Source organism: Drosophila pseudoobscura, chromosome 3 (genome assembly GCF_009870125.1).
Source record: "Drosophila pseudoobscura strain MV-25-SWS-2005 chromosome 3, UCI_Dpse_MV25, whole genome shotgun sequence".
Classification (NCBI taxonomy): domain Eukaryota; kingdom Metazoa; phylum Arthropoda; class Insecta; order Diptera; family Drosophilidae; genus Drosophila; species Drosophila pseudoobscura.
The window spans coordinates 16,083,623-16,105,170 of NC_046680.1; the positions used below are offsets into that span (position 1 = coordinate 16,083,623).

At 45.6% G+C, this 21,548-nt stretch overlaps 3 protein-coding genes across 3 annotated transcripts; 2 read left to right on the forward strand and 1 right to left on the reverse strand.

The window, feature by feature from the left end:
- The first annotated feature begins 24 nt into the window (after positions 1–24).
- boca (LDLR chaperone boca) lies at positions 25–744 on the forward strand. Its single transcript, XM_001361355.4, has 2 exons — positions 25–203; positions 261–744. Exons 1-2 carry the CDS (start codon positions 54–56, stop codon positions 648–650), a joined length of 540 nt encoding a protein of 179 aa, XP_001361392.3. The 5' UTR covers positions 25–53; the 3' UTR covers positions 651–744.
- A 100-nt stretch (positions 745–844) lies between these two features.
- Rpe (ribulose-phosphate 3-epimerase) lies at positions 845–2,188 on the forward strand. Its single transcript, XM_001361356.4, has 3 exons — positions 845–1,463; positions 1,526–1,708; positions 1,786–2,188. The coding sequence occupies exons 1-3, from the start codon at positions 1,278–1,280 to the stop codon at positions 2,080–2,082; spliced, it is 666 nt and encodes a 221-aa protein (XP_001361393.1). The 5' UTR covers positions 845–1,277; the 3' UTR covers positions 2,083–2,188.
- A 220-nt stretch (positions 2,189–2,408) lies between these two features.
- Corin (corin serine peptidase) lies at positions 2,409–20,351 on the reverse strand. The gene is made up of 14 exons (XM_001361357.5): positions 19,001–20,351; positions 11,070–11,175; positions 10,766–11,000; positions 8,687–10,220; positions 8,457–8,626; positions 8,065–8,394; positions 7,916–8,013; positions 7,315–7,715; positions 6,927–7,253; positions 6,679–6,862; positions 6,426–6,585; positions 6,239–6,365; positions 6,026–6,171; positions 2,409–5,966 (listed from the first exon to the last, which is right to left on the reverse strand). The coding sequence occupies exons 2-14, from the start codon at positions 11,141–11,143 to the stop codon at positions 5,655–5,657; spliced, it is 4,098 nt and encodes a 1,365-aa protein (XP_001361394.4). The 5' UTR covers positions 11,144–11,175; positions 19,001–20,351; the 3' UTR covers positions 2,409–5,654.
- Positions 20,352–21,548: the final 1,197 nt, after the last annotated feature.

A 21,548-nucleotide genomic window follows, 5' to 3' on the forward strand; every position in this document is an offset into this window, starting at 1 on the left:
TAGGTGACGTGTTTGGTTGTCTGCGTGCGAAATTACCTTTAAATTCATTTAAAATGCGAGCAAGTTTTATTTTGCTGTGCCTGGCACTTGCGCCTGTTGTGCTGGCAAAGAAGTTCACAGAAGAAGAAAAACCGGCGTGGGCCAAGAAGGACATACGCGACTATAGTGAAGCTGATTTGGAACGTCTGCTAGACCAGTGGGATGCAAGTATCATACAAATGGCAACAAAGAGCCCGAATAATGAAAAGGAGTCTTTATAGGAAGATGAGGAGCCACTAGAGCCGGACGAGCTGCCCGAGCACTTGCGCCCTCAGCCGAAGATTGATCTCTCAAATCTGGACAGCAAGAACCCCGAAGACTTGTTAAAAGTATCGAAGAAGGGACGCACGCTCATGACATTCGTCTCCGTTACCGGCAACCCAACGCGGGAGGAAGGCGAAACCATTACCAAGCTCTGGCAGACCAGCCTATGGAATAACCACATTCAGGCAGAGAGGTATATGGTCGATGACAACCGTGCCATCTTTCTCTTCAAAGACGGTGGCCAAGCCTGGGAGGCAAAGGACTTCTTGGTCGAACAGGACCGCTGCAAGGGCGTTTCCATCGAGAACAAGGAATACCCAGGCATACACGTAAAGGACGAGCTCTAGACACCGCGCAAGCTGGAACTTACATTCTCATTCAACATAGTCCTTTAAGCACAAAGATGAACAAATTTAAATAAAGTAAATTAATTGAAGAGTATACCCCTGTTCTTTTATTCTTCGCATGTAAACACCCTCTCTAGGTCTCACACCTTGCAACTTCTTCGAGATGGGCCTTTTGTATCGGTAATGTGAAAAATATATCTCTTGTTTTTGGTGTAGATAGACATGTATCAAATCTGTAGTTACAATGTAAAAGCAAAGATATTGTGGAAATTTTGTTTGACCTGTTTTACTTAAACGCTATTTTATAAGCAATCCGAAAATGTAGAGTACAGAAACTTATCCAATCATGTGGAAAATATATGAATTTATCGTATAAAACTATCTGTTTAGTGTTTATGGTCTGAGCTAGCTCCTAATACTAAACCGAACAGCAAATCCGAGAAATATGACATTTTACACAATCAACAGCTGCCTGCTGCGTTCTCAAATTCTCAGTCTCTCAAATTTTTTTCTCAAATGCAAACTCCGTGCGTGCTCCTCCGGCTCCCCTTTGTTTGACCTTAACACGACAAAACGGCGTTCTCAAGCCCCCAACTACTTCGATTACTCTGTAGCTGTGCCAAGAAAATGTCGGTGAAAGCTAAAATCGGTCCTAGCATTCTGAACGCCGATCTTGCCAATCTGGGTGCGGAGTCCAAAAAGTTACTGGACAATGGGGCCGACTACCTGCACCTGGACGTGATGGATGGAAACTTTGTTCCGAACCTCACCTTTGGTCATCCAATGGTCAAGAGCTTGCGCAACAAAATCAAGGTAAATTGGCTATTTTTTGGTCCACTCGACGAGATTTTAAACTTACCAGTGTAAATCCACAGACCGCGTTCTTTGAGACGCACATGATGGTCCAGAATCCAGAGCAGTGGATATCCCCCATGGCTGATGCGGGCGTTAACCTCTACACGTTCCACATTGAGCCGGTGGATGATGTGTACAAGGTCAGCCGTCTGGTACAGGAGGCCGGCATGCAGGTGGGATTGGCCATTAAGCCGGGCACCAAAGTCAGTTGAGGTTATGTTTATAATTCCAATTGAGCGCTATAACCCATGTTTTCCCCACTACGTATGTATGTTTACAGGTGGCGGATTTGGAGAAGTATATCAGCATAGCCGATGTTGTACTGGTAATGACTGTCGAGCCCGGCTTCGGGGGTCAATCGTTTATGGCCGACATGATGCCCAAAGTGGAATGGCTGCGCCAAAACTACCCCAATCTGGATATTGAAGTGGATGGCGGTGTGGGCCCAAAAACCATTGAATGCTGTGCCAAATCGGGAGCCAACATGATTGTTTCGGGCACAGCGGTGGTGGGCGCCACCGATCAGCGACAGGTCATCAAGGATATGCGGGATGTTGTACAGAGCTACCTCAAATGAAGCTACATTTACCTATAGTACATAGAAATAAGTAATTACATAGATTAGGCATAAAGTGTAAAGAGAAAGACATTGGCAACAATACACATGTGTTTTTATACATTTATTTTCTAACATTTATATATATATATATATGTATGTATGTGTGTAGGTATATATCATGTATATATGTATGACATTTTGCTTTTAGCATTTAGTTGGTTATACGTGTTTGTGTGTATTATATGTAGTTTTATTTAGGCCTTCTGCACTCTTCCAGTTATTGTATGGCCAGTCCCAATTGACCGCCGCATTGTCAAAGTCAAAGTTATTAATCTCTATTTTTTTCCAAAATAAATGTTCAACAATTTCACGGATTCCCTTCAAAATTTGAATGTAAAACTTTTCATAAATTCTCAATGCTTCCGATGCGCTGCGCTTGTCCAGCTCAAAGGAAAAAATTCAGTTTTGTATTTTATTGTCAATGTTTGATCTTGTAAATTCTTTACAAAGTTCCATCTGTGCATAAATAACAAGTGCTTCCTGCTTCTCTCCTCAATCTCGAATCGAATTATGCTCTTTAAACATACATACATATATGTATTGTATATTCTCGTAATCGTCCATTCTGATATTCTGATACTTGTGTATGCTTTTTCGTGACGTGACGCATGTAAATTCATCTAGTTTGTTAATCAGCTTCCAGGTGTTTTCTTAATTTTTGGAATTTTGCTACATTTACATTCAAGTTTCGCTAGTTTTCTGGTTTTTTTCGGTTAATCGGTTTTCTTCATAATTTATATTTAGTTTATGTAATTTTTAAGTGTCATGGAGCATGCGGAAAAGAACCGAATCTTTCAAGCACGGCTATTCAACTAGGATGCTGGGGCTTGCGCGGGCTCCCTATTCGTGGGACTTTGTTTTGTGATTGTATGCATATTGTACTTAGTATTTATCTAATGTGCTAATTCATGCCGGGCCCCCTGTCTATCGGGTGACCCCCGCATGTAACATATTTCACTCACACTTCACTTGACGACAATGCTAAGCATTTTTACATTTAAACATATTGACGTATTCATTTTTCTATTCATTTTTTGTTTCGTTTAGACTAAGTGTACATAAAGCTAAGCGTTTTGATAGTAGCCTGGAGCATGCCTCTAGCATGGGTGTATAAAAATAGCTCTGGAAGTGGACGATCCATCCACATCACATCGGATGGATCAGAACTGCAAAATGAATATGAGTCAGATCGAGAAACTGAAGGGAAAGAGGTCAAACAAAAAGTGCACCTATTTTTCTATATACATATGTATATATATAATGCACGAAATCGAAACAAGCATAATACTCGTATATGTATATCTTTATATGTATTGTCTTTGATATATCTTATCTGTTGGTTGTCCTCGGCTCATTCTACAAAAGCCACAGATTCTTTTGTGTATAAACTAAGCTTTTCCACTTGTTAATATGCATGTTTGTATGTATGTATGTATATATTTAGACACCATCACATCTGCTTACAAGCTACAGCTACAATATGTATATATATATAGAATATATCTATACCGTTATATGTATATTTCTTGTATATATTTCAGTTACATATAGGTTTTGTTTTTTGTGTGTGTTTTTTTTTCGCTTTCTGTGTGCATGTTCCTCTTAAACATGCTGTTGTGCCTTGTGTAATATGCGCTTCATAAAACTAAACCCCCATTAGAACTAGTAATACATTTTTTTCACTTGTAAACTGATTGTACAAAACATGCATGTATATAATATATATATATATATACATACATATATGTATATGAATGTATGTATAGCTATATTTGTATATGTATACAGGCCAACTAGAGCTATTAGTAAACGGTAAACGGTTATACGTTAGAAATTATAGGTTTTTTAATAATCAAGCACTTGAAATCCTGGCCAAAGCTGTACATTTTTCAAAGCTCAACTTTGTGTGTGGTGTGTAGTGTGTAGTGTGTAGTGTGTGTGCTAGTGTATTCTGTCAGCTGAAACAACCAATTTTGAGTCTTTTGTTACGTTACGCATATTTTACATACATTTTCTTACTTTTCGTTTCTCCTTTTTCAGTTAGCAAAATAGTCGTACCTTAGTAGGTCATGTCTACTATGTGCTACTCTACGCCTAAGGTAAGCATAGGTGGCATAGGTTCAGGCTATATAGAATGAGTGAGGGAAATGTTGGGAAAATAGTTCCAATCATGGTGATATTCTTGGTTGGGTTGGTTGGGGCACGTGCGAAACAAGTTGAGTCGATGTGTAAATATCTCTAAATATTTAGTTATACTTTTGGTATGTCTATTATCTATTGAGAAGAATGTAGACAGACACATTCTGATATTCACAGTGTGAATAGTAAATAATACAAGCGCACATATATGAATTACTACTTCATTATCGCTCATCATACTATATTATTATATAACATATACATTTATATTCTGTACTGTACTTTGCTGTACTGTTCCTTGTGACATTTCTCTTTGTTCTTTCGTGTTTTTAAAGCTGAAACCCACGCATTATAGTTATTATTTTCATTACTTATAGACTAGATGCAAACATTTTGCTTATTGTGCATTTGTAGTTATCTTTATTGTCAACTGCACTCTGTTTACCATGTAGATTCTTTGGTATACGATCAGCTCTCTGAAGAAGATTCTGCAACAGGAACACTCATTAAATGCTGTAGATCAGCAGTTTCCTTTTGTTTAGTTTTAGTTACATAGATCGTGTCTACAGAAATTATTTTCCGTTCTAGTTTTTAACACTTAATAGTTTTGGATCTACTATATGGTAGGTATGTTATTTTTTTTTTATTAATTTCTCGATATATGTAAATATATTTGTATATTTATTTGGCGGCAATCATACATTTTTGTCTTGGGATTAATAAAATGTTTGCTTGCCGTTTTCTTATTTATAGAAAGGCTTCCATTAACAGTACCTTTCAACACGAAATTCAGCTATGAAATTGATTTATTGTCCGGGACGACTCGGGATATTTAGACACATTTACCAATCGGTTACATATCGGTTAGGTTAGGTTTAGGGTATACTCCACATCTTCTTCCGTGTTTATATATGTATTGTATATCGTTTATCTTCTTTTTTTGTGTAAATATATAAATCGGTTATTCATTATTTATTGACATATAGTTTCGCCTTTTTGGTTTGGATTATCTTTGGTTTTCCTTCAGTTGCTCTCTTTTGGGTTCATAGAAATCTCTTTGTAAAAAAATTGACAAATAAATTCGGCAAATTGACACATGATTATGTTGCCCACATCGGTGTTATGCTAGCTAGCTCGATACGCGTCGAGATCCGCCAAAATACCGTAAGTTCAGTAGCAAAATATATCCTATCCATCGCTCGCCACATTGAGCACCTCTGATCTGGGTGTTTCCGGTTTCTGGAACTCTATTTTGTGTACTTTTTGCAATGCTGTAAGCACAAATGCTGTATTCAAGTATTTGCTGCGTCTGTCCTCTGATGTCTCTCCTGCATCTCATCTCTCTCCTTATCCCATCATATACATTACTTCTGTTAAATCTATGTCTGTGTTTAGTCATGGGTCATGACCTTGCCATGGGTGTAGTAATAGGGCTTCCCGTTTCGCGAGGGATCCGTGGCTATTTTGGAAAGCATGTCAGGTCCGCCCGGATGCAAATCATATTTGTTGATGCGCTCCTCGCCGATAGGTCGTGCATGCTTTTGCATCTGCTCCTGGATCCAGGGCACATACTGCACCACGTTCGCGTAAACACCGGGCAGCTTTGGGTGGGCACACATTATGCCCCACGACACAATGCCGCCGACAAACCAGCGGTCCTTTTCCCCCGGATACGGACAGAGCAGCGGACCACCCGAGTCACCCTGCAAAAAAGATCACCTTATCCACACACAGCTCGAAGCGGTTCGAAGCTGCTACTCACCTGACAGGCATCCTTGCCGCCATCATCGAAGCCTGCGCATACCATGCCCTCCGAGACGGTCAGATTGTCGAGCCACTCGTCGCACTGGTTGCGCGTGATAATGGGCACCTGCACCTCATTGACTATGAACTCGTAGGTTGACTTGGCTGCGGAGTAAACAAGAGATCAGTCTAAAATTCCCGTCCCGTCCCGACTGGCAGTGGCTTCACTCACGGTCCTTTTCCTCGCGCTTGCCCCATCCGATGACGGTGCAGAGGGTGCCGGAGTGGAGATTCCTCACGCTTGGCGGCGGCAGGCAAACGGGCAACAGATGCTCGTGGAAGGAAACACGCGTGGCCAACTGTGGGAAAATTTATACATTACATGGATGGAGTGATGTTCGTGAGCCCAGAAAACCTACCTGGAAGAGGGCAATGTCGTTGTCGTGGGCAATAGCCATGTTGTACTGCGGATGTGGAATGACAGCCTTCACCTTAACCTTCTGGCCTGTGTATGTGAAGGAGTTGCGGCGCGTCACTCCCAGCTGAATGGTCCAGTCCTCCAGATCGATGACGGTGTAACTGCAACCACAGAAAGGACACAACACAGGACAACATTAAGCGGCAGAGTCGCAAATGGAATGGCAGTGGCAGTAAGGGCGATGCGATACTTACTTGCCCACGCAGTGGGAGGCGGTGAGCACCCACTGATCAGATATGAGGACGCCGGCGCAGTAGAAGATCTTCTCGGGCCCGCCTAGAATAGCGGCGAGGAAGGGCCAGTTGCCGGGATTAGCCTGACTGCCCCCAATGATCCGCCTGGAGGGCTTGTGGCGTCCACGTTTCACCCTGCCGCACTCTATGCGGGTGGAAAATAGCCGTCAGCCATCATTCGAACAGTGGAGGACTTTTTCTCAACTTACCATAGTTGGAGCACGTGAGCTCGGCCATGGGATAGTCCTCGGTCTTCTTGCAGTTGGCGAACTCCTGCATCAGGGTGGAGCGCCGCTTGGCGTACATCTTCCAGATGTCGGTGGAGACGTTCACCGAGGCCAGTAGCGGACGGTGTGTTCGCTGAGTCAGGACACTGGTGGCGTTCACGGCCGAGTAGCCAAGAATGGAGCACACGGCGCTGGGTGAGACGGCCCGGTCCCAGTTCTTCACGCAGGCGGGCATCCACTGGCGCTGTCCGATGCGGTAGACCTCCAGAACCCCGGCGCCCACATCCCCATTCCGCTCACTCAGCCTCACTGCAAAGGCGATGGATCGTGGTGAGGGCTCAATCAGACTCAAGAGGATCCCAATACTCACGGCAATTACGCTCATCCTGGCCGTACGGACAGTCGATGATACCATCGCAGATGTGCTTGGTTGCAATACACTGGTTGTCTCCACAGTAGATCTCGTCCACGCCACACCGGTCGCAGCTTCCCTCATCGGTCTGGTCCATGCAATCCAAGTGTCCATCGCAGACGTATTCCATCGGCAGGCAGCGGTTCTGGTCGCACTGAAAGCCATCGCACCTGGGATTAGAGGCCGCTATCATAACGTCACGCACCTCCTCCAGACCCACGCAGTCCTCGGAGCTGGGGAAGTCCTTAAAGAGCTTGCAGTTCAGATACTCGGGAAGACTCAGCCCGAACACATCGAAGAAGAACCCGCATCGGCGCATTGTCTCAGTGCAGAGCGTCTTGCACGGTGGCACTGTGGCACTATGGAATCGAATGGATATAACTTGTTTAGTCAGGATTCAAGATGCACATCATGCACATGTTCTTTTGAGGCCTGTTTTCAGTCTACCTAATCCCTAATCTTTTTTATCAGGTTCCCCCAAAATACTTGTATCCCATCTTTCAGAGTCTGTTCATTGCCTCTCATCTTAGATCCAGTCATGCATTTTCTCAAAACTCACCCACTCTGACCACACTTGGGCACGAAGAGGGTGCACAGGAACAGGGACACCAGCTCATAGCAGCGGACGTCCACAAGAGCCTCGTAAGAGTCCAGGTCCTGCAAGCGAGGTGGATTAATAGGATGGCAAGGAGCTCGCACCATATTTACCACTTGCGTCTCCAGCTGACCAAAGTGACCGATATAGTTGGGGAAGACCGTGTAGTTGTAGGGTATCTGCGGGCCCTGGCAGAAGCGCACGATGATGGGCAGACAGGTGCCGGGGGCGGGGTTCTTGCCAAAGCTCGAGTTCTCCTCCACGTGGATGGTGTTGATGATGGTCTTATTCACGAACTTGATGGTCGGATAGGCGTTGAAGTACGCGGCCAATCCACCAGCAATGGCCAGCAGAGCAAATGCGTTGATCAGTATCTGGAACAGGCGGAACTTCAAGCGTCCGTTGGTGATGTACGGATTGGAGCTCTTGCGTCGATTGATGATCTGAAAAGTCATCGATTGAGTAGGTTTTTCTAGGATTAGGCTTCAAGGTTCTGCCACTGTACCTGATGTTGCAAGGACATGGTGTGGGGTGCTCCATTCTGAAAGCGCACAATGGTCTGCAAGCTGCTGGGCGGAGCACTCGCCTTGTTGAGGGGCGACAGCGTCTGCGGTGGCTCCAGCTCCTCGATGGGCTCGTGTTGCACTCCCTGGCGGCAGACAATCGGAGCCGGGGCTAGGATTCGACATCAGTTAGTAACAGTTTGAGTGTCGCGTATGTCCTCTTATCACTTACCGCTGCACAGTCGCTTTGCCGACAAGGAGGGCAGAAGTGGGGCTTCCATGAGTTTCGAATTGTAGCCGGGGCTGGACGTCTGGCTGAAGCTATCGCTGGAAATGGTCGAGTCCTGGCGGAAATTTATCTTTCCCCGCGGCGGCGGCACTGCCGGAAGCAGCTTGCTGAAGCGTGTGGGTGCCAGGTCCATCAGTGGCGTCTGCTGGCGCTGGGCCATGCCCGGATTGTTGCCCTTGCGACCGCTCTGACTCGATGATGCCAAGGGCAGAAGCGGCACCTCCATCAGCTTCGAGTTGTAGCCGGGACTAGAGCTGATGGAGTAGCTGTCGCTGGACAAGGTTGAGTCCTGGCGCTGCTGCAGCTTCGGGTAGACAATGGGCGGCGGCTTGTTGCTTCGCAATTTGTTGCGCACGGTCAAGGGCGGTGCCGCGTGAACCCTGGGAGTACTATCCACGGAATCAAACGAGCTGTTCATTCGCTGCGGCGGCTCCGGTGGCCCTGGACGTTTTTGGCTGATGGCTTTCTGATTGCCAGCAGCTGCAGCTAGAGCTGGAGCTGGAGCGGGCACGGGAGCCATGCCCAAGCCCAGCGACATGGACGACATGGTGCCGCTGGAGATGGTGCTGGAGCCAGCCGAAGCTGCTGACGAGGTGGAGGCCGATGCAGACACGCTGCTGGTTTCCTTATTGGACTCGGAGCTGTTGCTGTTGCCGCTGCCGCTTCCGCTGCTGATGGGAGCCGCAATCTTGACTGGTGGCTGCTTTCGGGCCGGCACCGTCGGTAGCTTGCTGCTGTTGGCGACGACATTGTTGTTGCTGGCCAATTCGACACCGAGGCCGAGGCTGGGATTGTTGTTGTTGAGCTTGTGCATGGCATCGTTGACGACGGCTCTCTCCCGGTCGCGCTCCAGCCGGAACGTATCCTTGGCCAGCGGGGAGTCAATGGAGATGGACGTGGGCTTCTCGTCGAGGGAGGACTGTGTGTCCACCGAGGAGAACCGGCTGCGATAGTCGACGCTGGTCGAGCTGGATGCAAAGCGCTCGCTGTGCCCTCCCGAGGAGCCGTAGGCGGAGTCGACGGTGCTGCTGGAGGAGCGCTGGGCCCGCTTGGCCATGTTGCCCAGCCCGGCGTAGCGGTTGGCATGGTAGCCAGCGACCTTGACAGGTGTGGAGGTCAGCGACTCATCGAACACGGAGTTCTCCAGGCTCATGCGGTCGTCATCGGAAATACCATCGGCATCCGAATATCCGTGCGCCGGACGTGTGGCTATGTCAACAAGAAGTGCTGATTGCAGCCCGGCTGCCTCTGTGGTCACGTTTGCTGGCTGCGGATAAACAAACACTGTCCCAATGCCGTGGGCGCCTTCCTGTCCGGCTGGGCCCGGCTGCCAGCCAGACTTGCCTCGCAGCATGCGACGCGGGATGGGCGGCGGTGGCGTGACTGGCGTGTCCACACGTACCAGCTGCTGCTGCTTGGCTGCCCCAATAGCCCCCATTGGCGCTGACTTGCCATATTTCAGGTCCGTCATGGTAACCTGCGTCGACGGGCCATAGAAGCCATAGAAGCGGGAGAAACAGTAGAGGCTGGGTCAGAGGTCGGAGGTGTATGTACATAAAGCTATAGCTTGCCAAATAGCAATATTCCGCGAGCTGCCTGTGGCTCAGTCTAAGCCCACGGAGCCAAATCCCTTGAATCCAGGCGGACGGACTAAGCTGATAAGCCGAATGTAGCTTGGGCGCGGATTCTGCACGAATGGCAAATAGCGGAAAAACCTTTCAGTGCTGGGGGTGGGGCTGTGGGTGTGGGTGTGGCTGATCCGGATTTGTAAAAAGGGGCATTCTCGAGTCCGTTCTGCGTTGCAGGTGACGATGTCGATGATGACAATGGGCAGGGGGAAATGAAATGAACGGAGGAGAGAGGCCCCTCCTATGGCTGCATAGCTTTATAGCCAGATCTGGCACATCGGCTGTTTCAAAGCCAAATGCTCACATGGAGACATGGAGACATGGAGACATGGAGATATGTGAGTATTGAAAAGAAAGCCGACATTTTGCTAGCTTTTCTGGGGGTTGGACTTACCAGCCTTTCGTTGCCCCCGTTGGCGCCCAGCTGCGACGGCTTCTGCTTATCCTCGAGCATGGGGTAATAGTGGGAGGAGTGGCGTCGCACGATGCTGCTGGTGCTGCTGCTTTGGCTGCTGTGGTTGGAGCTGGGCAGTGGCAGCAGTGTGACGGACTTGCACTGCTCCTGCTGCTTGTCGTAAAAGTCCAGCAGAGAGTTGAGGGGCAGCGCCAGGCTGGCGGCACGCTCCGAGCTGCAATAGAAAAGGAGACCTATACTGGTGAGGCAGGAGCCAGGACTGAAGGATGGGACGCCACCTTACCGCGAGCGACTGCGCTGGTCGTCGGCCGAGTGCGGATGCTGCTCCTGGGAGACGCTCAGGAATTGCTTGTTCATGTTCGAGTGCGTTCAGGGCTTAATCGTTTGAGCTGCAATGGGAAACGAAATGGAATCGATTATCGGATTGATCTCCGCGTATGTGATCCACATGCAAGTCGAAAAAACCATAATTACAATTGCTTGAGTCCCCAGGCCCAAGCGGTCTGCCCACCATGCATATCCAAAGGAAACTATACCATTGACATTCCGCCTGACTCGGCCTGTGCGGCATGTGCAAGTCATTCAAATCGTACGAATCAGCTACACAATCGACCCAATCACACACTACTGCTGGAATAGGACAAGCCTGAGGGAGATACATATATGTATGTAGAGGCGGGCACGGGCACGTGACAATAGATCCATGCCACACACAGCCACACACACTCCTGTATGGAACGTAACGTATTGATGCCATCTGCATCGTGCCACGCAATTTGGCCCTTTGTGTCTAATGGATGCCATTAGTTGGTTCATAACACAAAGAGCAGCCACTTCCTCTTGCCCCACAAATTGCCTTTTCCCTCGCCCTCGCCCTCGCATTCGCACCGACTGTCCTGCTGCCTTCATTGTGTCGGAGTGAATTTTGGCTCTTGGGCCTTAGAGATGCTCCCTGCAGCACAGCTTTCATTGAGTTTGTATCGAAATTCATTTAAGCAACAAATAGGGACAAATGAAAGTGCCCTGAATTGAGTTCTACGAGTATTTCTCTATAGGTAGAGTCCTTCAGAGACTGGTACACTGCAACTCCAAATGGCCAGGAGCACTCACGTGGCTATCTCCGATTCTGGAATGTTCGGATACAGCAATTCTCGGAATACAGTGCATATTTGCTTACTCGTATTTTAAAATCGATGCGGAGGATGCGATGGCTCTAGAAGGTCCCTGCGCACAATCTATACGAGTATGCAGTACTTTTATACCATAATCTATTTACGAGCTAGCTACGAGTCAGCAAACCTAGAAAGTATTTCGTCAATACGATGGTGTGACCTACTTAAATCGGAGGCATGCCACAGAGTCCTATGGCAGAGCGAGACAGTCAACAGGTGAAATATTGCAAGGGGTGTTTGATGGGCGAACAAACACACAGAACAATGGAAAACAAACAAACCCACACTTTGCATCCATTCTTCTGGTAGCTGCAGGCGCACACTCCCAATCACCCGCTTGCCCACCCGCCCACTGGCCACCCACTTAGTCGAGCAGAGGCGAGCTGTCGGAGTTCATGATGTGTCAAGGACGTCTATTGACACTAATAGGATGCAATCAACTCTGGCAGGTGAGAAGGCGGCATGTCCATATCCACCTCGACCACCACGTGCATTCCTAGGCCCTTGTTCATGTCCATTTCCATATCCCTGCGTCCGAATGTGCATATGCCTGGCATTTGTATGGATGTATGGATGTGTTTTCCATAGAGTTACTGACTGAATTAAAATTTTCCCCGAGTAAAAAGTTTTATATTTACTCTAGGAGAAAGTTAACTGATAGAAAACCATAATTGGATAAGTTTTCCTCGGCTAAAATTGTATTTAAGTCGGAGTTCCAATCAAATCTGCTTTGCTGAACTATTTATTTCCTTGGCATTCCAGCTAATTATCTAATAAAAAACATTTAATTAGATGCTGCGTAGGAATCGCACTTATCGTACAACAGCAACAAGTGCTTTTTCGTACGAAGTATTGAAAGTTTTTCTCTGCTAAAAGACCATACAAATGGCAGCATATTGGATTTTCTCAATTGTTGTTGTTTGGATTTATTTTATTAACAAAAAATCACGGTTCATAATCTATACATTCGCATACAAATCATTAGATGGAATGAGGTTTCTTCTTTCGGTTCAACACACATTTAAAACGTTCATTTATCAGGCGCTTCCTTGCCTCAGTTTTATAAGCAAATACTCGTATGTAGACACACATGGATATGCATAGAATTTGCCTATTAGCATACACACACAACCAAAGAAAGAGGGGGAGGAATATATATGGAGACAGGATAAACATACAAATTCTATTTGCCTGGAATTTGTATGCTGAGCAGCAATTCCCAGCTCATATGAACCATAAATTGTTTGCTTTTGTGTGGCCCAGTGCCGCGTTCCTGCCCCAAAAAGTTACCCAACGAATTTGCAACGCAAAAGCAATCAGCCTGCCCCAGGAAGGTAGAGGAGGAGGCGTGGGAGCACGAGGCTATTAAATTATATTAGGGGCGTGGATCTCCTCTTCCGTTCGCTAGCATTGCTCCCTAATCTATCGCTGACCTTTAGGTTATTATCCAAATTGTTGGCGCATTTGCCAAGTGTCAGCCTCTCAAATTCCACTCACAGATCAGAAATCTCAGTGTTGTCCAGATGGGACCAGCACCAGCCCCAGACCCGCTTATATAAGTCTGAAAAGGTTGAAATTCCACAAACCCAAACCAGACAGGACGCCAGCAATTGTTCCTGTGGGCCTGATAGCTATGGTATACATTATTAAGTATACGTCTAGTTGTCCGGATGCCTTTGGCTCGCGCCTACTCCTACTCCAACTCCTACTCCGAGTCCTACTTTTGCCACTCTTCTTTTCCTGCTACTCTTGCTACTACCATTGCTGCTCGAAAGTATTTTCCCGAAGTATTGCGTATGGAAATGGAATTCTGAGTTAATCAGCAGTCGGGAAAAATGCGAAAAATTCCCCTTAAGGACAGTGGCAAATTATTTCGTTTGCTAAGACTCGAACCCTTGCTTGCAGTCGAACATTCACTAGGCCGTTGAGTAATAGGAGTGCTATCATTTCGAACTTGGAAATCATAATAATATCAACACTTGTGTCCATTGTCCATGGCTCAGAGGGTTGGAGGACGGACGGGGCCAATTACCGAGGATAGAGCACAATGTCTGGCACACATCCTACATCCTGCCAAGACTGTGCAATCAGGGTCAGATGACATGGGTGAGACAGATTAGGCATATGTAACATATTCAAATTCAGGTTTCCTTATCGACCTTGGCGTATTTGCCTAGAGCTCATCACATCCAGCGCATCCAGGGACCAACGCCACCGTCCAAGTCAAAGTACTAGGAATTTCATTACAAGGACATCCTGGTCAGCACTGTCGGAGGATAGGATGGCCCAGAGCGTCAAAGAGAGAGGACGAAGGGCTGGCTGTGCAGGGCTCTTCAGCTATGCCTAAAATGTGCTGGCAATTTTTGCACTCACTTCTTTCTATCCTATCTCCCTCTTTCTATCTGTTGTTGAATACGTATGTATTCACTTTTGCTCGTGTTCGGCTCTGGCTCCAGCTCCAGCCATAATTTAAATTTATGGCCGACTCGCTGCTTATGTTGCCGCTTTTTATTTGTCGGCGACGGGACACACATAAATTATGGCTGAGCATTTAATTAGTTTGTGCAGCAGGCGGCAACAGCCTTCCAGGTAGCTTTGAGGTCTCGTCCGTCCCATGCCAAGCCGGGACGTGGACGCCCTCGGGGACCCATAGATGTCATACGAGTATGTACAATATGTATCTCACATTACTGAACTTCAAAAGCATCCGTCAATGCTGCAGGACAGACCAGACAGATACCTCGTTTTGAAAAGTCAGTTGCAAGTTTTGATTCAAAGTTGATTCTACTATGACATTATGTGACAGTCTATTTTATCTCGCAAGTGCAGACAGCCTGGCGGCCAGTATAGAGACCAGTATATGGGCACGCCCATACAATTAACAAGCAAAATATCACAGCGAATGAGGAGAGAGTAGGCCTTTGTTCGTAATTGTGCAATCAGCAATGCGATGGTGTGCGATACTAGTCCTATAATGTGATTGTGAACGGGCACGTACGAGTATGGGTAGAGTAGATGTTCGAGCGCGTGCTGCAAATGGCTTTGGAAAGAGAGGATAGAGACAGGGACTGGGGGACGACTTCAAAGTCAAAACGGAGAAGGACGAATTGTTCAACAATTTAAATTTTGTACTATGTATCTGTATCTCATAGATAAACGTTTGCATGTGCTTGCTTCTATGTGGCCTGCGCTTCCGCTTTTTCCCAGCATTTAACATTTGGCTTCCATTTCCATTTTACATTCAAAGGGCGTTCGTTCGACTGATTGACAATCTTTGTCAGGGAATGAGAGCGAGAACTCCTCTCTGGGAACCCAACCATCCCATTCCAATCGATTGGTCTCCTTTTCACTGCGTCTCATTTCCGCTGCCATCTGATCGGCCACATGAGATGCGGATGCACATACTCGCAGTCGTTCCCGTCCCCGGAGCACTCCCTGCAATTGGATGCTGTTTGCCTGCCACTCAGCTGTCATGATAGATTTGTGCGCGAGTACGAGTGAGATGCCGATGCCATCGAGTAGGGTTTCTGGCGCAGGACCCCAACTAACTGGCACAACTTACTCCTACTCGTACTCGTACTCGTATTTGCATAGACACAAGCCCTCAAAGTTTTGCAAAGGAGCTGGCGATGGAGGTCGCTGTGCAAATAGGAAGGAGCCTATCGCCATGTGGGGCGTCACTTTGGGATGGAAATGTGTGATAGAAACACGAGTTACGAGTACAATCTGCAAAAAGTTGCTTCCATTTCTTTTAGTCTACTCGATAATCGCATTCAAAGTGTTTTTTTAGGTTGCTAGTTTTATTTCCGTGACTGTCCAAAGACAAGCTCAGACTTGTTTGATTCTTTTTGTCTGTAAAAGATACACGCGGAGCATTACATACAGGTTCCCTTCTTGGCAAATAGGTAATGCCATTGTGCCACAGGCAATTACTGGGAATGCACAGAACTGAGGCTGCTTCATTAATAACAAATCCAATTAGTTCTTACAAAACATACACGTACATACATTCCGGCGAGGAGCAAGGACAGGCAACAAAAATCCGATGACAAAAGAGAGCATTGAGCAATTGATATTTGTGCACTCGGAAAAAAAGAAACTGCGCTTTTATAGAATAGGAAAGAAAATAAATGCCACATTTGGTGTACATTTAAAAAAAAAATTTTCGAAGTGTACGAGTTCTAGATGCGTTCGCTGGGATGGGATGGGGACCACATTGTACACATTGTACGTAAAATATTTACTGTCATCGTCAACGCCATTGTCCTCTTTGTCAGTTTACATTTTGATCGAAGGGAGCCGAGGCGGGGGGCGGAGTCCTGAGTCCAGAGTCCTGGGCTGACATGCTTTACTTTCATTAGTTAATGCGGCCAGGCAGCGCTGACTGATGCTGACGCTGGCGCTGGCACTGGCGCTTTGTTTCTAACGTCTCGCTGGGCGCACGTGGCAGGCTGCGGCTTATACTGCCTGCCACGGCAATGATGGGTGTCGTGCCTGTCAGCATCCTCTACTCGTACAGCTGTATGCGTGTGTGTCAAGTGGCAAGGGAAACTGAGGCGACAGCCAGAAGAGCCGCCAGAGAGATACAGTTTGCAGAGTGTACGTATGTACATATATCGTGCTCATCGAACCGTTAACGGTAGACAGACGAACGAACAGTGGGGCAGCGGGGCAGCGTGGTCATACTCGTATGCTGCATATGTATACATATGTACAGTGGATGGTAAAAAGGAAGACATCACGGCCCTGCCGTTCCCTCCCTCTTTTCGATTTCAGTTTCCGTTTTGTTCGGTTTGCATTGTCGTCGGGTGTTACGGAAATTGATTTTCGTTCTTGAACACTTCTTCTGTCTCGCCCCCGCCCTCGCCGCCGCCCCGGCCCCTCCTCTCTGTTGTCCGTTATAATTTACTCTCCACCTTCTGTGCTCCAGCTCCCGTGGTTCCCCCCAACGGACATTCCTCCTTTTCACCTCAAATTTTAATCAGATAGTCAAAGTTACGAAGAATTTAAGCTTTTAGTTAAAAATACTTGACAGTCTGGTCAGTCCACGCGCCAGTCCGTTCTCCCGAGTAGGAGGCCAGAGCGGAGGGTAGGAGCGGGTAGGTGTAGGTGCATTTCGAATGTCAAGGACGCAGAGAATTCTGAGAAAGAATGCAGCTTCAGGCGACTTCAGGAGCTGCGGTGCGACTGCAACCGGCGGTCACTGCGCAATTCCCAGACTTTTATTAAATATCCTTTCTCTACCACCCGCACCCCACATTCCACATTCCACACTCTTCCTCCCACTGCAGATTTAATCCGCTTGGAGTGTTTCCCGGTCACAGGGAGTTTTATTAAAATCTGATCAGAGCAGTCGAATGAAGCGATTTATCTATTCCATTGTTGTTGTTGCTTGGGACGTGCATTGCCAGGACGAAATGGGAATTAGACTAGTTAAATATGTTACGAATAATTCTTAATCTGTGGGCGCTTACCAAGAAATTTGCACACATTTATACAATCATAAAATAAATGATTGAATTGTGGAGCTATTAAATTTAAATCGATCTCTTATGGACATGATATACATATGTATTTCAGATACATTTGGTGTGCATTTGAGATATTTACTTAACAAAATTTAAAATTATCTAACCAGTTGTAATGTTTTCGTTCCAGCTATCAAAACACGTTAAAGCCAGGAAATGGAGGGCGCTGTTTTTAAATTACGGGTCTCACTGAAAGAAAGCTAGTGCTGCAGAGATAGGTTGATATTTAATCTACCCTTCAAAGCTAAGCCACACTGGGAGAGATAACGTTAATAATTATACCATTTTTTGGAAATCTGGTATATAAAATAACCAATCTTTATGATTCTGCGTTTAAGTTTTTATCGAATCATTACAAAAACTACCAGAATAAAAACTTGATTGTGTGCGATGCTATCACAGCAAAGCAAGAATAAGCAAGATGGTGAGATTTTCTGCATGTTGAATGTACACGTGAACTCTGTTTACTTTGAGTAGCGAGTATAAAATTGATGGCGCCTTGACCCCTGTGAACACTAGGAATACAATTTCCAATACCTTTAATCAAGCTCATTTAAAGTCTTGGACAGGCCATGCCTTGGGGTTCCCTGAACCCGAGCAGGGTCTGCTCTGATTCTGACCTTGTCTGGTCGCTGCTATCGGGCCAGACATTGCTAATTGATTTCCCAGTGCACTTTATCGAGAATGGAATTGTTGATTTAAGTATTTCATCGGGTCGTGTAATTTTGGCTTATCCTGAAACATGATGCTGATTTCGTTTTATGCATAAATATTTGGTATTATGCTAGCCAGAATTCCAGATAAATATTCTGTATTGCTTTTCTTCCTCCTCTTTCGTTGCTCGGACTTTTCTGTTGCGTTGCATCGATTTTTGGAATTTTTGGCATACCAATTCCTGCCCAGAGAGTATATTATGCCCCTCAGTAAGTAGGCATCGTGTCCCTGTTCGTGTGTGTGTGTGAGTGTGTGTATTTATTTCATCCAAATTGAGTTCGAATGCTGCGCGAGTTGGAGAGGACAGGGACAGGCCCAAGCTGATACAACTTGTGTATCATACAACCTGATGTCTAAGTTTGATTCCTTGTAGCCTGTGTCTGTGTGTGTGTGTGTGTGTGTGTGTGTATCTGCCTTGTTGCCCTGTTTGTTTTCCACTTCAACTCCGCCTGATCCTGGGACCAGTACTGGGCATTGGACTGGGTTCAACAAATTCATTCTATCTCATTCTGCCCCACACTTTTTTGTCTCTCCTTCCTTCTGCGCTCTCTCTTTCTCTTCCTATCCCTGTCTCTCTATTATTCTGTCTTTTTCTGTTTCTGTGTGGCTTAGCATTTTCGGAGCCCAAGTCAAATAATGCGCTAACACATCATTTCACACTTAAATGCTGTAAAAATATGCATAAAGATTTTTTCCCAATACATATCTACATTCATATATATGTCGGTATGTATATATAGCTCATTCGCATGTATATATGTATGCATGTAAATATATGTATGTGTGTGTGCCTTACTTACATTTCTCAATTGCTGTCGGTTGTCTCTCTCTCTATCGTTGGTATTGTTGTTGTTGTTGTCGTTGTTGCTGTACGTCGGCGGCAGCCAGCATCAATCTTTGTCCAGCATTCGGGCATCTTTCTTCTGTATCTTTTTTCTGGTGTTTGCTTTGCGCCCGTCGCCTCGCCTCGGGCCAAAACACCTCAGCGGCAGCGCGCAGCAGTGACTGTTGTTGTTTCGGGTCTATTTTATATTTATTTCGTGCTTTGCTCACAAGTTGTTTCGGTTGGCTGGGTGGCTATGGGGCTGGGTGGCGGGGGGTGAGGAGCAAGGGCTAGGGCAAGGGCATGTGCGAGAGGCAGTCCAAAAATATGAACTCACACAGACAGAGGCAATACAATTTTAGTTGACGTTGAGCAGGCACCAGGACAACAGTATATGTATGTGGGTGTATGAGTTTTTTGTGTGGGTGAAAGTGCGTGTGTATATTTTAAGTATCCTGTTTGCGCTGCTCCGCTGCTGCTGCTCTGCTGTGGCTTCTGTTGCCTACTTTCTGGCGCTCGCAGCCTCGTATTCTTTTTATTCGTCTCTTCTTTTCTCTTTTTGTTGCTTTCTTTAGTATTATTTGCGTAAATAGAATTTACGTGTTCTCGACACGTTGTGCCCGTTGATACTTGTGTATGGTGGGTTCAGGCATGCAGCATCCAATGCCGTTGTATTGGTAAATTAACTTTGATTACTAGCTGTTTGGCTTTTAACGGTTTTTTTTTATCTGGGCTTCCAAGCCAGCGCCAGTACAATCCACAAAATAACGGTTTCGAGCAGCAAATACGAGTATATGTGTATGTATAATCCACTAGGATCCAGGTGCTAATAACAAGGTGCAGGTTACGGCTAATTTATTGTCACATTCAAGGGGAAAACACTCTTCAATGCAACTCAATTCAATTCAATTCAATCGTTCGTTCATTTGCTGCTCTTTAATCTATTGTATTTTTGATAAACTGTTCCTCTTATGTGGCTCAAATTTCACCTTGTTCTTCTCCTTCCTTTACATAAACGCGCCGTTTCAGCACTTCCTCTTAAGCCCGCTCCTCCTCCCTTCCTTTACTTTCCTTTCCTTTCACTGCTGCTGCTGCTGCTTCCAATGCTCCTACTTCGAGGATGGTGATGCCGATGTGGTCCTTGTTGTTGTTGCTGGCCACAACAGCTGCTGCTGCACGCGCCGCACTCGGATAGACGTGCTGCTGCCCACGACATAGAGGTATCGAAAGAGGCCCAAAGCCCACGACTATACCGTTATAACCATTTTAACATACCATCCACCATGAGTGGAAAAGTTGGATTCGAGTTGCGTTGGGTTTGAGCGGAATCGCCATCAAACCACCAACGCCACAACAACAAGAGAGAGAGACAGAGAGAGAACGACGTTCGAACCTAAGGCTCATACTTGCAACGCAAAAATAGGTAAAAAAGCTATTTAGCCAAATGCTTGATAAATAAATAAATTAGATATAATTTTGATACCTATACTATATATACATATATGATATATATTTCATATTAAATATTTACTCATACAGTTATATACTCGTACAGAATCTCTTGGTGATTAAACCAACTTATGAAATCATAGTGCGGAATCAAACAACGTATTAAATTCAACAAAACCTAACCCCTCTAAGAAAAATTCTCTCTTTCAAATAATCTCTATCTTAATTTTTCAAAGTTCTTAGAAACATTTAAAATTTCTAACATTGGTTCTACAATTTTGGTTGGTTGAAAAGTTTAAAAAATTTAGAAAGACTTAGAAAGTACGGCAACAGAAAAAAAAAAGGAGAAAAGAACTCAAACCAAAGATGGTTTGAGTGAAATTTTTTATGCGAACGGAACTTAACACACTTAACCCCCTATATTTAAACAGGTAGCTAACTTAAGTAAATATTTCCAATTTACTTAAAAAAAATATCTTTCCACGATATCTTTCACCTGAACTGCGCTAATATGGTTCAGTTTCGTTATTTTTGTGGGGATATTACTGTGTTAAGCGTTCTCTGAAATTATATTCCTCGATTTTGATATTCGGTTTAATATTAATTACTAGCTGGCGAGAACCCTGCAACCATACATACATATGTATCTATAGTTATAGACTCGCTCAACAGCATGACACGTGCCGCACAATCTAGGAAGAGAAAGCAGGGTGGTGGTCTACTTATGCACACTAAGCTTTTGTGTGACTGTAGTCAGTAGTTGTTGCCGACTTGCATTGTTGATTTGATTTATGACATCCTTACAAACACATCACCCTTTCACAGATGAACATACCCTCCTCATTGGACCCCTTATCACAATCACAGTTCCTGGCGAACCTGAAACTACAAGCAAACATGAGGGGAAGGACAGCCTCTGGGGCCGAAGGGAAAGATACCCTAATCGATACCCGTTACTGTCCAAGTATTGTATTAACAAAACGTCAACAGGTGTATTTGAAATGTTCGCCTTTCGAGGGGATAGAGCACAGCCGTATTTACATGTGTGCAAAACGAACTATCATTAAATTAACCTC